The 16,290-nt window shown below is 43.2% G+C and overlaps 1 protein-coding gene across 1 annotated transcript in view; it reads left to right on the top strand.

The window, feature by feature from the left end:
* Positions 1–16,290, top strand: part of LOC138608806 (ubiquitin-conjugating enzyme E2 E2-like) — a 79,098-nt gene that overhangs the window by 15,057 nt on the left and 47,751 nt on the right. The window contains exon 3 of the mRNA XM_069681380.1: positions 756–806. Coding sequence (XP_069537481.1) covers positions 756–806 — 51 coding nt within the window. The remainder of the gene's footprint in view (positions 1–755; positions 807–16,290) is intronic.

Consider the following 16,290-nt stretch of genomic DNA (forward strand, 5'->3'; position numbering starts at 1 on the left):
CATTGAAAATGTTCAATGCTGTTTGGTTTTCACTCATACTGCACCAGAAAGAGAACATCTTCATTCATTCATAGAAAAAGCTCAATAACTAACCAAGAAGGAAATCAATATTTTAGGTTATGGTGGCACTTTTACTTACAGTCTTTTTGTAAAAAGCAAAGATAAACCAAGAACATGAAAATCTGGTTTAAACATTTACGAATCGTAAGCATCAAAACCAAGTCTTTAAAGTGATTCAGAGATGGTGTTCTTTGCACACAGAGAATAAGTGCTGCGTGAGGGATTGTGAAGTATAACACCTTGCTGCTGGATCATTATAGTCACATCACTGGCATTGTTACGTAATGAATCCTTTACCAGGGAGAAATTTGACCTCTCTTCTTTATGTGGCCACTGCAGAAATGCTCCCAACGGCTTCGCACAAGCGTGAGGGCAAAGACCGGGCTCTGATCAGCAGCAGCATTAATTAACTCTCATATATCAGATATGATTCCTTTCTCTGACATGTCCTATTGACATCCATATCAATTCATGCTCGTCTGGTTTTAAAAAATGGCAAATATTCAGCCGTGCATCCTGCTGTTGATCTTGTGTGACAAGAATTATCGCTGCATCCGGTCAGAGCGCTCAGGAGCTCATTAGAAAATCAATGATGCATTCAGTGTGTACACTTAGATTGATCTTTCAGGCAGGATTTATATAACTGTCTGTGTTTTGTGTGTGTGATTATAACACGGATCTCCCTCTCGTTTCAGAATCCAGAAGGAGCTAGCAGAGATAACCTTGGACCCACCGCCAAATTGCAGGTAGGAGCCTGTTGATTGTGTGTTTTAAGAGGGCCATTTGCTCCGACACCTGAGGCACTTTTGTGTGTGCGTGAGCCTGTGTGAGCAGCGTGAATGGATTGTGCCGGCTCAGTGAGTCACATGAATAGCATAGGTGGATTATTGTGCTGTATTTTCACTGTTTGCTCAGGCTGAAGCGTAATGAATGGACCTCGTAAGCAGTCTGAAGCGTGAATCAGACGCATAAAGAATAAATAAATATCTGCGTTTGACCTGATTGGCAGTGTTTTCCATTAGGACCGCTGCAGCAGCAGTGTTGTGTTTGCTCACTCTCCCTGAGGCTGGTGAAGGCACTCTGCTGCAGCTCGACTGGTTTGCATGGTTTATTTTCCTCCCGAGTCAGAGCGTGGTGAAAGACATAGGTGCCGCACGCTCCTGCCAATCAAGATCTGAGTAAGAGCTTTCATTGTGTGCGGTTTGCATTGAGTCAGCGTTTGGTATTCTTCCTAACCTGATGTCTTTTGGGAGCAGTGTCGGAAGGGCCAAGGGAAAGACTGTGCAGGCAGCAGGTCACTGCAGTCCAGGCATTTCCTGTAGCGCTGTGAAAGCATGAAACACACTGATGTGTAGACGCTCTCAAGCCTGTAGGCTGAGAGTGTCGGCCACAGCTGTGTTTAGTCTCTTCAAACCTTTTACAAAACCCCCCAAAAATATGGATGCACCGCTCCAGTGTTTTCTTCCCACTCGAATCCTGATGCTTCACCTCTGTTTCACAGATTTAAATCTAAAACACCTCAATGTGTGAAGCGTATCGAGATCACACAGACTTATTTTATCATATTTCAGGGTCTTACAGCTGTTGAAGGTTACATTATTAAAAGTAACTTTTGCTCAAACTGTCACTTTAAACATGCAGTAGCACATGAGAGAGATAATCTGTAAAAAGAATCATGTTCCTCTGGCTCCTCCTCTGCTCCTAATGGCATCTGTAAGAATCCAACACTCCCGAAACACAACAACCAATCAGAGCCGAGCAGTCTCTCAGGCTGCTGTCAATCAAACACTGCGCAGCACCACTCCTCCGCGCATGCTCACACGGTCGAGCTCAATTTCTTCAGTGTGCGCAGCGTCAGCTGGTTTGTGTCCACAAAGGCTGAAAAACAACCACCAGGAATGAACAAACTGCCCATCCTGCCACTGCAAACTACGGCTTATACTACAAAGACCGTTACACCGAAGAAGAGAAATGAGGAGAAGCAAGCTGAAAAGAAAGAGTTGGACCGAGACAGAGACTAAACATTAGAGCGGCATTTCCGAGGTGGAGAGAGCTACGGGACCCGAGAGGATTAAAAAGCATGCCGGGTTAGACTTAGACTTAGACTTAGACTTAGACTCAACTTTATTGATCCCTTTGGGATGACTCCCTCTGGGAAATTCTGGGTTAGAGAGTTCTGCTCGACCAGTCATTACCCCAGCTTCATATCTGCTGTGTTTGTTTCACATTGCTAATATGTCTGCGGTTACTGTGACGCTGTGTTACATTTGTGTTGCGGTCGGGCTAACGTTAGCTTGTTCTCAATGCTGCTGCTGTTCAGCGTTGTTTCATGGCGGAGTGGCTGAAAATATCTCTGTGAAGTGTCCAGGCAGTGTTACCGTCTCAGACTTTCTCCTGTTAGTTCTGTGTGCCTGTGCTCTCACGGCTAAATGTTCTCAACATCAGTGTGTTACTGCTTAGTTTGTTTTTTCCACAGTCTCTGTTAGCAAACTAAGTGCTGCTGGTTTTGCTAAATAGAATTAGCTGTAGATTACCGTTCATAGCGAAAACACTGATTTCCGCTGGTTTGATGTGTATCTGTTTCGATAGTGTTGGTGGTGTAATACAACGGCTGCGGTTAGTGTCATTTCACGTTTTTACAAGTTGTATATCTGGCTGCTTCAGTTGCCGTGGTTTCTAGCCTGCGCGCGGATGATAGCCTCCTCTGCGGGGAGGGCTTTGGAGGCAGGACTGAGCGCCGCGGAGAGAGAGGGGGAGGGACCTGGAGGTTGTAATCTTTCAAATTTTGAAGCAAAGTCGGCTCTCTCCTCTATCTTACCTACTGCAGCTTTAAAGACTAATAGGTACAAGAAGTATCAGAATTGTTCCAGTAGATGGCTTCAGCCTGCAGCTGTAAAACGGGCTGTAACGGCTGCAAGGTAATCCTTGGGGGCAAATGCACCCGATTAAACTAAGTTCACTAACAGGGCTTGTTTGTGTCACTGACAGGCTCAGATTGTTATTCCAAGTGTCTGACAGCCTTACAGAAAGAATTCCTACAGAGATAAACATTTTTGTCAAAGAGTAAGATTCTTTTTTAACCAGAAACAGCTGTGACATCGCTCCCTTCAAAGCCACCAGACTCCATTGACAAAAACAGTAATTTGACTTTGCAGAACACGGGAGTTGCTGGGCGACTGCAGCCTTGATCGTTAGTTTGCTTGTATTGATGTATGACTTTGGTGTTTCAAATGTTTGGTTGAGATCAATCACAATCTTTGTTCAACACACAATAACACAAAAAACCAACCGACCGAGTTAGCGGTAAACAAAACACTCTCCTGTTTTTAGGGGTAAAAATAACAATTTTTGTCAATGAAGTCTGGTGGCTTTGAAGAGAGAAAGAATCTACTCTGAAGGTCTGTCTCTGCAGGAATGCTTTCTGTAATGTTGCCGCAGACTTAAAGAAACAATCTGGCCTTTTAGTGGATGTTCTTTGAATGGGCACATTTTCCCCCATTGCAGACATTACAGCCTGTTTCGCAGCGAAGCAATTGCAGTAGTTTTGCTAATTATACGTCATTGAGACAGGTTAAAAAATACTGCAATCCTCCTTTTACTGTATGCTGACATTCATCCACCATCATTTGCCTTTACAGCTCCTGACCTAAGGGCAGATACAAAACCATGTTGAGCTTGTCTTATATATGTAACATGCACATTTATGTGCTGCAGGATTACTAGTGTTGCGTGCTGATCTTGTAGACTGCTCTAAGCTCCTGTGGTAAACAATGATCAGAGTCTCTGCTGTACTCGTTGTCCTGTGTGTGTTCCAAAAACAGCTGAGACAGAAAGTGTCATTTGGATTCATTAAACACCTCTGCAGCTCTTCATCTAATCACTTCATCTGCATGTTGATCTGTCTTCTTATTCCTCACAAACCAAAACCAATTTGCTGAAGGATCCACAGTTCCAGCAGTCTCTCTCCTCCTGACGTAAGAAATAAGTGATGTTATGTTCTAGGGTTGCTTTTGTTTTTGATATAAATGTGTTTTTTTGTTGTTGTTTATTTGGTCTGTGTCCCTAAACAGAACTTAATTTAAATGTTTAGAAATATGTATTTATTATCCACCAGGGTGCAAAGTTATCTTTGGCTCACCAAACCCAACAAACAGCAACACAGAAAACATTTAAAGGCCAGCAGTCAGTATAACATGTAGCTTAATGAACACAGTGAATTTTTTAATCATTTCTGTGGCCCAAAGGTTTTTCAGAGGATCAAGTGCATCACATCGTGTCGTTACCTGATCCACTTAATTAGGGCCAGAATCTGTACCAAAACCAATCCACAGGATGGGATTAGTGCCTCTCTTGATTGACTTAGCTCTCTAGCTAAAAGGTCGTGGTTGATGACTTCAGTCCTCCTCTGAAGCACTCTCCCTTATCCAGCGTTTGTTCCACCTTTATTTTCTCCATGAATCGTTCAGAAGAAGTTACGAGAAAATGAGTTTGGGTCATCTTGATTCTGAGGATAAACACTTTTTATTTCACACTATTTATTTCAGACTGCCACCGCCTTGACTTTTATATTGATTTGTTGTCTTTTACTTGCAGGAATGAATCAGAGAGAGTATCAGAAGGACTTTTAGTTTCAAATGAAATCGTTTTTTGAGTTTTTAACAGGGTCAGGTCTACTAAAATATTTTCTGCTTAGCAGTAATCAGCCATTGATTTATTTTTGATCTTTATTTGCACAGGGACTTTAGCTTTAAATGCTTAAGGTAATTTGTAATTTCCCTTCCCTTGATGGGCTTTTAAAACACATAAAACTACACAGGAAGAAATACAAAAAGAACTACAAACAGCCGATCACATATCTTTTCCGCCTCCCTCTACAATGTGATCTAATGTTTTGAACTCTGGGCAGTTTGAAAGGAGGGACTGAAGGGGTGTCTGCAAAAAGTCACAGACTGTACAAAGAGAGAACATCCGCAGTGCATGAATTATAAACTCTTTTCTCTTCTGTTGTCTTTGTGACAAATGCTACATGTCTAACTATGATGGAGCATTTTCAGAGGTGTAAAAAAGCCATTTCCCCTTTGAAAAGTTTGCATCTGCAGACAGCTGCGTAAATGAAAGGTGAGCCTCTCACCTGTCATAACAGAACGATTTCTCAGCTTTGCAGCGTGCTGTTTAAATTCACAGTCAGTGTCTTTAAGCCGGTGAGGAATGACAGAAAATAACCTGTTTTTATGAAGGTACTATCTGTCACAGTCGCAGTGTGTTTGTCGGATCTGAAAGACAAGGCTAATCCGTCTGAAGCAGCCCATTATGATTCCTGACAAAGGGCCAAACAGCAGAGGGGGGAAAAGGAATTTCACGGGCAGACGTTTGTGTAGAAAATGACATTTTTGTGTAAGGGGAGGACTCCTTGAAGAACGTCCGTGCTGAAAGGAGCCCTCGTGACGAATGGATCGAGCTCGGCTGCAGTCAGGAGTCCTCAGCCATGAGTGAAAAATTAGGCTCAGGCTGCTCGAGCGTATTTCAGCGTCAGGCACAGAGGAGATACGAGCCGGCAGAGTCTCTGCGCTACTTGAAATGTAGATTTCTGTATTCATTTGCCCCCTTGAGGTATTTGCCTCACTCCAACAGCCCCCAATTCCCCCCCCCCAAAAAGGCTGTCACATCCTGGTGTTTGATCCAGCCTACACGTTTTACCACAACAATCCCGATTCAGCCTGTTCCTTTGTGCAATAAGCGTAGCACAATCGCACATTGTGAATTGCAGAGATGAATTCACTTACTGTACCTCCTCGCACACACACTGTCTCTGTGAACAAAAGGCTCCCGGTCTCCCGGCCCCTTTCTTCACCTGCTAATTGATCTGACAGTGTTAAATAGGCTGTGTTCTCTGAAAGGCATCAGATGTGAGGGGTTATGAACGGACGCTGTGATGCAGCTCATTACCCCACGGGATTCAGCTCTTTTTTCTCACCCCGCCAGAATAAAGCGCAGCTCATGATCACAGCCGCTCCTACAAACATACTCTCTGGCTCGATTTCTGCGGGAAGAGAAGACGCGGTACTGTAATCCCTCCTGGGAGAGAAAATAAAAAACACCTTTAACTTTTACTAAGACAGCGTGCCTTGTTCCAGAGATCACTTGGCTTCATTTTAAAGGACGTAGCAGGTTTTTTTTTGGAGCCATATGAGGAATATTTTTCATCATTCTTTTTAATCATCTTTGTCACCCTGCCAGAAAGTAATTAATTGAATGTGACAGGCGCTCTAGAAGGGTATGTAAATAGCCCCCACACCAGACACATTATATTAGCCTGTGCTTGGTCGGCCTTCCTGTGTGTGTGTGTGTGTGTGTGTGTGTGTGTGTGTGTGTGTGTGTGTGTGTGTGTGTGTGTGTTCAATAATTACCATATCCTTTCATGATAGTCCTGGCAGCGTTTTGATAAGAATCCCCCATCGGCTGAGGGGAAACAATGTGTGGATTCCAGGGGGGAATTGGCCACACTCTCTCTCTCTCTCTCCCTCTCTCTCTTTCACTATCATTCATGCTCTCTGTCTCTCTCTCTCTCTCTCTCTCTCTCTGTTTCTCTCTTAATCCCAGCTTGTTCTAGAGGAGTGCGGAGTGTTTATCAGTGAAGATCTAAAGAAATGAAAGTATCGTTGCAGAATGGGTTGAATGACAGAAATGTGAATCCATTCATGAATATCAGGTTGTTGATATGATCGACTCAAACACATCTCAGGTTTCATTGTCTGCATCGAAGCGCTGGTTCTCAGAGAAGGAGGAAGACAGACGCTGAGCTCAGCTGTAATATTTAGATCTTCATCCAGCTGTAAAACACGCACACAAGTATTAGAACTGCTGAACTTGAGTATTCAAAAAAGCAGTTCACAAACAGTAAAACCTTCAAGATGGCTACGCACACTATAACATTTATTATACAGTCTGTAGTTTTATGGTCTACTAGTATTATAAATATAGACAGTTGTGTAGGTGAGCATCTACATATTGCAAATGTCATGCATTTAATGTGTGTGACTGACAGCAGTGTAGACAGCCATCCTCTGACTTAACTGATGAAGAGGCGAGAATGTTTTTCCTGGGAGAACTCCTGTGTGCACGCATGGTGTGATATTAGCCAGGCATAAAAGTGAACCAGTATTCCTGCTGAGGAGCACTTCTTCCAAGAGTACATAATGAGAGGGCCTTGTATTGGCTGCATTGTGTGCTGGTGGTGGTAGGGCTTGTCAATAATGGGCCTACAGTAAAGATTTGCCCCAGGGCCCCCGTCACAACTGCAGTGTCATCAGTGATGTTAAAACTATGAAACATAAAGAAGCAACATGCATGACAGATGTGAGTTAGAGAGTTTTAAAGGTATAATACGTAGGATTTTTTCCTGCTTTTTGTCAACAACACATTCAAACTGGGCCCCTCCTCCTGAGCTCTTCGTCACCAGAAGCTCACTCTCAGTCTCTCACGCGAGAGCACACCCACCCCGCCAAGCTAACACCGACAGCATCACGGTTACCTTTGCGCTAGCATGCTATCCGCCGGTTACCTTTGCTCTGACATGCTAACCGGCGGTTTGCTTGTCCTACCTGGTTTTAGGCACCTACCTGTCCAACAGAAAGAGTGCCAACTCTTTCGCCATGTTCGCCGGTCTGAATGGGGCCCAGTTGCTAATTTGAACCACTCCCACACTCACCTGTACGCTGTGATTGGCTCAGGGAACCACAACAGCGCCCCTCCTGAAAACGTCCCGTTCAAAGCAAAACAACAGAATAGATGCAGAGGGAAGGGTCTCACAAGGGTCTGCACACACACTGACCAACACACATGTATAGAGGCCCAGAAGTGATGATTTATATTATATTTTTAAAAGTCTATATTTTATTTTTCTAGGAAAATCCTACTTTTACCTTTTAAGTGATGCAAGAAAGGAAATATGTTTACCTTTAGTGTTTTTGCATTAATTACAACAATAGTCACTTTAAATATCAAGTAATCAATCCCCAATGGGCAATGCAGATGAGGAAACAGTATTCCCAGTGCAGGCTGTCATATTGTTCTATAATTGCCAAAATGGTTGGTTGATTGTTCCAATTGAATGCTTTTTGTCAAGTAAGAAGTTTTCTTAGTCAGGTCACACAGAAACACAAACATGTTAACAGTGGTACACCAGTAAATCCCAAGTTCTAGAGTAACTGTTTCCTCAGTGGAGTGAGCTTCAACCAGAGCGATATGAGATTAGATCAACAATCTGAGGCTGTCCGTAACTAAAACAAGAACTTTTAGTGGATGGTGTTCCAGCCATTACAGCCAGATTCATGTCTTCTAGCTGAAGCTCAACACTTTTTGTGCCTTTAAGTTCTTTAGAGCCAAAAGGTGTAGAAAATGTGACCCAGGTTTATATCAGAATGACCCATTAGGTCCCTGTTAGTACTTTTGCCAGTAACTTTGAATACTCCTCTGTTTAGTCCAAAAGTCAAATCTGGTCATTGCAACACATCGGAAAGTACAGAAGATTTCCTGTGTTTCTCCGGCCTGGTCTGGCAGGCTGGACTGTGGAACGTACTTTGACTCCAGGTTGAGGATGTTGTTTTTAGATTTAAGACCTAAACAGACAACTTTGGTTTTAGTAAAAGGCAGTGAAGAGGTTTTATCTGTTCGTGTAGGCATACAGCGTTCCTAGCTGTAAGTCTCCTCATGAATCTCTCATAGCTGTGTTTCATGAGTCATCTCTCAGCAGCTGTTACAGTTTTAGAAACTGTTGTGCATCAAAGTCATAAACAGGAGTCTTACATCAGAATCACCAAACATTTCCAGCCTGCTGACGCTCCTAGTGCTGCCACAGGACCAAATTAAACATGCCAGTAAAACGGACGATTAAAGGAGCATTACTTTGACGTTGCTTTTAGGAGCCTCTCAGTGATTGACAGAAGAAAAATTAGTAGTGGATGTTATTGACTCTTGAGCTATGCTGCCTGTCAGCTCCTCTGCAGCCATAAGAAACAAACATACATGGAGTTTTTACTACAGAGACGATACATCCAAAAGCCAACTATGTGTACATGTCAGAGCCAGTGGAATAATATTTAATTCACAGGCTGTGAGGCATCTTCAAGATTATTTTCACTCTGGATTAAGTGTTACCCTCAAATTCTACAGGATCCGTCTCCGGTGTGTTCCTTGTGCGCCGCCACTTACTGAGACGATGGCGGCCATTCAAGTCAATGAAGATAAAGTGTCTAAAGATACGCGCCGAGTCTATGTTTGACGGAGGCCACTTTAAGCACACGTCAAGCTGAACAGAGCCGATCGTTCCAAGCAGGAAGTCACACAAGAAAACAGCATACAGCATCCGGTCATTTCAAAATAAAACACCATGTACGGACCGGTACAGACTCCCATTTTTTCAGCCAGACACGGATCCTGTGGGATTGAGGCGCTAGTGACTTGAATCACTTCAAACTGGAGGAGGATTGTACACGTTATCTTTCTCATAAGAGCTTGATCAGATTCAGCTAAAACAGACATTGACGTCCTGTCCTAACAACACAGTCCTTTATAACGTTGTCAAATAAAGTACACCACAGTTAGTCAGAAACTCACAATATGTACTTCCTGTCATTCAAAAAAATCCCAACCTGATACTGGTGTTGACCAATAAATTGTATATTTGGAAATCCGTTATGAAAATGCACAAAACACAAGTCATCATCACAGCAATGCATGTACTTCATAATGACACGCAGCATCATGTCCGTCTCACCCAGCTACACAGCAGTGGCTTCAGTAGGATCACTGGTGTTGTGTTCAGACTCCGGCCTGAGCTGTGAGCAGCTGTGATCAGAGTCGATGCTGCGCTCGCTGTCCTCTAAGTCCATAACCCAGCTGAGGCAGAAGGCAGCGCTCACTTTCATTACATGCGTCTGCAGCTCCTCGTGCTTTTACACATCCAAACTTATTATGATCTACAGTAATGATGCTCGTTTACAATGTTTGAGCTCCACTTTATGTTTACCTCAGTTTTTAACATCAGGGCCGAAGTTCTACTTGGCTTACAAATGTCAGAGAGACACTTTTGGTTGATTACTCCTGCAAATTTGTAAACCCTGACTCTTCATTTATAAGGCACATACTATCACAAAGCTTTACCAAGTTGCCTAATTTATCAAACGAGTGATAAGAACACTAGCCAATATTTAGCTTAGTTAGGTATGTGACCGAACTGGGTCTTCTCTTTCCTGCTGCAGTCCCTTTCCTCTGAAACCTTTGGGAGACACTGAAGTATATGGTTTAGTGCAAAGTTATCTGGCATGTAGTTTCAGGTCTGCAGCCCGGCCCTGCAGCATCCCAGCGAGCTCCGGTAGCTGTAGCCGTGGTCCTGTCAGATAAATGGGAGGAGGTCCGGTTTGTTATCAGGAAACATCCCGCGGTGAAACAGCCGGCTTGTATGGCACAGCAGCTGTTCAGCCAGCAACTCACTGCTCAGACTAAAGATGCATTTGTTCACACACAATCAGACACAGAGAGGAGGGACGGTACAGTATAAATGTGAGCATGTCAACAGCTAAAATATGAATACAATTACTACTTCCATTAACTTAAGGACATATGGAAACAGTATGTATGAGGTAATAAGCAGCATGCTGTGCTATTCGAGTGGTTGTAATGAGAACAGTGTTGAGGCTGTGCTTTGCTACTGAGAAATACCACAAGAAAGTAGAGCCCGACAGATACGAGACACATGTGATGCCAGTTTTTAAGGGTGAAGATGCACCACATGTTTGAGCTGAAATAAAAATAAACCTTTTTATAATGTGGATTCTGCATTAAACAATGCAAATATAGTCATGAGGTTACTTTCGTAACGTAGAACTTTTGTAACTGAAATAAATATGTGATATCTTCATGCTTTGTCGAGCGCTCTGCGATGCTTTGCTGCATGTGCTGCAGACAGTGCTGAGAATGCAGTCAACAAAGGTCTCAGAGCCAATGAGGCTAGACTATGTGAAAACATATTTCTAAATCAGCACAAGGATTGTATTCTGCATTATAGGGCGGATTACAAATTCATCTCATTAATTACAGGCTTTGTAATTAATTAATCGCATAAATCAATGAATTCTGTGAGAAGCACATCACATGCAGACTTACTCAGTCTGGATTACCCTCTTTCTAGATGGTTCTCTTACTTCCACACTTTAATTTTTCTCTCTTCTTCATCTTATTAAGTTTAAATCCACAATCTACTTTAATATGATCTCTTTGCTTTGCTTCAGTCCCTCCAACACACCTGCACCTCTGCTCTCTGCACAGCTACTGGCCCCGCCCCCTCTTTCTGTCTGTCTCTCTGTCTGCTGTGTTGCCTGTCCTCATCAGCAGTCTGTTTAACTAAGTCACAAAAGTGAAATATTTTCTCTCGCAATTAAAAACAGCACGTGAGCCGTGTGTGCACGAGGGACGTTGTTAATGATGTAGCAAAATGATCAATGTTACCAAATGACATCTGCACCTTTTATTAGCTTTATACACAGCAACAATCAATGCATTTACAGTAGGGACAAGGGAGATACACAATAGGATTGTTTACATTGCGTAACAGAACTGCATGTGATTGTGTACGGACAGAGAGCGTCCTGATGTCGGACCCTCTTTTGCCATTAAAACACTGTGTGAGGAGTAAACTGGTCCCGCTGTTGTTTATTTCGTTGCCACGACTTGACGTGTGATTGACGTCCTGTGATAAGCGAACGATCGTGTATTTGGAGGAGTCGTTTATTTGCAAATTCGGGAATCTTACTTACTAGAAATCTGAAGCAGTGGCGGCGCAGCAAAATATATGTAGCAGAAACAGCTGTACAAAGATTGTAGCAGCCAAAGTTAACTGAGCATTGTCAGAACCAATTGGCTATCATCTAAGGACAATATAGCCTCTGGGAACAATGGCGAACATTTTAGGCATTCCAGTTTAGCCAGCGGTTAGTAATAAACGACTTCAGCAAAGACTTCCTTCTCCGTGCGCTGCGTTGTTTACAGTCCAGTTAGCGACTTGAGAAGCGACCGTGTGTTCAGATCAAAGTGAGGGGAAATTCTCCCTCCACATGCAAAATAAACGCCGCCATCTCTTGGTTCATGCCTTCCCCTGGAGGAGCGCCCGTTCATCTGTTTGTGCTGAGTCTCCGTTTCACTGTAAACAGTAAGTTACACAGAGGCTGCACTCTGGCTTACATCAGCAGGATGAACCTGAAAAGGAAACCTCTTGTTTTGTTTAAAGCCTGATTCATGCTTGTTTGTTGCATCTTACAGCCTACACTGTTGTGAGAATATATACTTGTGCGCTGGTGTGTCTGTATCGCTTTGCTAGTTGGGGGTGATGTTCCTATGTCACTGTGTTAAATGTTTTCTTGCTTCTTTTTGTATTTAAAACATGTTTCCAAATGTGAGCGGGTCATGTTGGATTCGTTACAAATTAATGTTGCACAACAGAACACAAATCCAAATCAGGCATTGCTCTGCTTTGTTGCTGCTCATGTCTTTGTTTATGATGCAACCGTCAGACCAACAATAGCTGAGATATTTCCACAACACGCTGTCTGACCAGAGACGTCTCCTCCTCATTCAGCTCAAGGTTACAGCTCTGGAGACGTCTTCTCTGTTATTTCCAAGGACACTCAACCTGCTCGTCATCCTCCCTCGTGTGTAATAATAGAAAGCAGTCATGCTGTCAGAGCTGTTCGAAACCACACACTTGACTGAGTGTGTGTCACTCGATTGCTGCTGTCAAGGAAAATGATGTGATGATTTATTCATGTCACTGTTTATTTTTAGCTGAGGGGCTCCCACAACTTCAACTGTGCGGCCAAAAGTGAGTGGATACCCCGTCCAAGTACTCCAAGTGCTTTTCTATTCCCAGTTAAAGGAAATCTTTTCAGTGCAATTTAAACTAATGCATTAAAGATATACGACTGCTGAAACTCTGTTGTTTATTCTCTTGATTAATTGATTAGTTTTTTTGCCTATAAATTACAGGACGGTAAATTATGTTGATTCCTGTCTCCTTAAGCCCAAGATGGAAGCCTCAAATGTCTTGATTTATGCACAATCCAAAGCGGTTTTCTGTCACAGAGGAGGAACGAAACCAGATGTAAGAATCAGAGAATTTCTACAGAAGTTACCAATAAATGCTTGTGTACATCATATACAGGCTGTAAGAGTGCTGTAGCACACTTCAGGAAAGACCATCTGGACTTCAGACTCCGACCACTCTGCACACAAGCACCGACCAGCAGTGCATTTGTTATGACTCTGTCAGGCTTTATGTGGCTGTATGTCTAATGGAACATTTACTACAGTATGGGGCTGCTTAGGGCCACTTTGTTCTCCTGTGAAAGATATACAGAAGCTCTCTGCACACAAGCTGTAGATATCTGATCTGTCAAATCGCTTCGGCTTCATGCAGCGTGGCCTGCTACATGCGAAGAATCCCCGGGGATTTAAACAGGGAAAAGAGGGAAGAGTTTGGAAGAATCATTGTCTTTTGAGCAGCAGATTGTTTGAGGAAGAAAAATGAAGAAAAAACAGGAAGTTGAGCTGAAGGAGCGAGAAAGAAAGAGAGAGAGAGAGAGAGACACTCACCCATCTGCTGCAGAGAGGAAACAGAGGAGGTCCTTAAAGATTTCTGCAGCCCCCCTGCAGGGAGACGGCACTATGGAAATACTAATTATTCTCCATCTCTTTAGCCAGCTCCGCTCTCCTACAGCCTGACTGTGAAGCCATTTTCCTTTTTCACACCTTGTGCAGCTTTTTACACCAGGAGAAAGGTGGTAAAACCTGCCCGTCTTTCTCCTTTATATTTCGGTGTGTGTTTTATTTCGTCTTACAATGGCTCGTACTGTGAATTTGTTTGGCCAAAATGATTTCTTCCTGTTTTGAGTTTTTCTTTATAATCTTTTCTCCACAGTCTTTTTAAATGTCTGAGGCCAAAGTTACCTGCAGCTGAACGTGGGACGCTCATTTATCTGTGTGTATGTTGCTCTGTAGAGCTGATCTAATAGCTTTAATGGGAGTCCTTGGTCCTATTTCTAATGACTTAATGACTTATAGGAACTAGGGATGGCCGTTTCCAGTCATCTCAATACTCAGGAATTGCTTGTCTTCAACTTCCTCAACAGTTTAGTTTGTGTCACTGGGTTATTTTGCTGTTTTAAATGGTTGGTTTGGGTCCAACACAATGTATGTGCTACTCACAATAACACAGGAAGAAACATTGAGGCTGTGGTGGAGCATCACGTCCTTTGTTCTGCACGGTTAATTTACTGTTGTTGTCAATTGAGCCCTGTGGCTTCATGAGTACATCTATCTCTGGGATTCTTTATGTAACAGTGTCAGACAGTATGCCTGAGACATACTCGCTTTTTAACCTTGCGTGTGCGTACACAACCGTCTGCGTCATGAACGTGTTGCTGGCGGATACCACTAGAGGGCACAACAGAGAGCTCAGGCCGTATGCAACTACTGTATGTGCAGGATGTAAACAACAGACATGGCGACACTCGAGGAGGTTATTATTATGGTAATTCTGAGAACGCAGCAGAAAAAGCAGCTTTTGTGCGTTCAGTGGATAAAACACACCGTCTGTTTCTCCAATGTTCCTCCGTGCACGGACGTAACGGTCCCGGACTTGTTCCATTTAGTTTTGCAGGTTTCCACGTGAAAACAGAACGTGTCACTCTCCAGCTGTTTGACAGGCATGTTTGTCGCTTTGCAGTGGCAGCGACACATCGTACAGATGTGGATAATTGCAGACATGGTCCATCAGCTGAGCTTCAGGACTTTCTGCCATTGTTGTCCCTGCTGCCTGTACACTGCCCCTACTGCTCATGTGCATTCTGCATCTCACGTACGCGTAGCATTCTTTTCAGGACGTGCACAGCCAGTCGCTGAACTTTAATCACTTGCATTTTCCCCTAAGGTTTATTTTGCAGCTATGACAGCCTGTTTTGTTGCACTCTTATTAAGATAAGGTCTCTAATTCTGCGTATGTCTAATTTCTAAATCGTGTTTTTGTCCTGCAGTTTTTGTGGTGTTCGTGTAGAGGACCCTTATGTGACCTGAGCTGCTGGTCTAGAATATCACCGCAGAGCGTTATTGTTGAGCCTGTGATCAAACACAAAAGAGGAGGCCCCTGTAGGATGGGGAGGATTCTTCTGTGTAATCACAGCGTGCTGTAGCTTCAAACGCCCGACTGCTCGACTGCTATTAATACACAGTGAAATCCTCATACACTCCTTTGTTCTTACAATTCATTTAAAAAATCATAAGATGTGTATTTATTGTGTTCAGAAGGATCCACATATTGACTTTGTGCTGTAACTGATTCTACACCACTTTCTAATCCTCACTCATTTCCTCCCTCCTCTCGTCTGCAGTTAGCTACAGCTGGGTAAGCCCGTCTCTGCAGTGGTGGTGTGTCTGTGTGTGAATGAGGTCATCATCAGTGTGTGTGTGTGTGTGTGTGTGTGTGTATCAGCTATATGCACATGGTGTCTCCGTGTTGGATGAATGATTAGCCTCTCATTAGATATGCTGTACTGTTCTGTAGAGGAAGAGCTGCAGTCTCCTCGGTCAGCGCCGCTCGGTCTCCAACAGAAACGCAGACAGTTACATATTCTCTCTATCCACACGCGCGCGCACACACACATGCACACTATTCACACAGAAACACAACTGCACTCACACATAAATGTACCACTTCCTCTCCTGCGCTCAAAGAAGAAACTTCATTCATGTCGGATACACAGAAACACACTTTCATTTCCTGAGTATCACCCATTAGCACTAGATTGATACATCCAGGCGTACCTGGTCTTTTATGAAAGGTTTCATGCAGACGTCCTCCACTGCAGGTATGATTGTTTCTCTCTGAGGCCAGCTATGTCCAAATCACTCATTTCATTTAGAAGTAATGATACGAATTATGATTTAAAGGGAAAAAGGGCATTTTAGGTGTGACAGCTGTGGTGTTTCAGGATGGTGTGAATTCGGGATCCTGTGGTGAGGACATTTTCTAGGGAAGTGCCCAACGCAGAACTTTCACTCGTCTTTCCTTTTTTCAGGGTTACGCCAAACTCTTTGAATAGAACAGAAAAAATGCTGGTCTACTTTTTGTGCAAATATATGCCATATAACACAAGGTAACACATTTACACAAGTGGCTTATTT

This window comes from Semicossyphus pulcher, unplaced genomic scaffold (genome assembly GCF_022749685.1).
Source record: "Semicossyphus pulcher isolate SPU_LCO1_2020_fin unplaced genomic scaffold, fSemPul1.0.p SCAF_5, whole genome shotgun sequence".
In the NCBI taxonomy this organism is placed as follows: domain Eukaryota; kingdom Metazoa; phylum Chordata; class Actinopteri; order Labriformes; family Labridae; genus Semicossyphus; species Semicossyphus pulcher.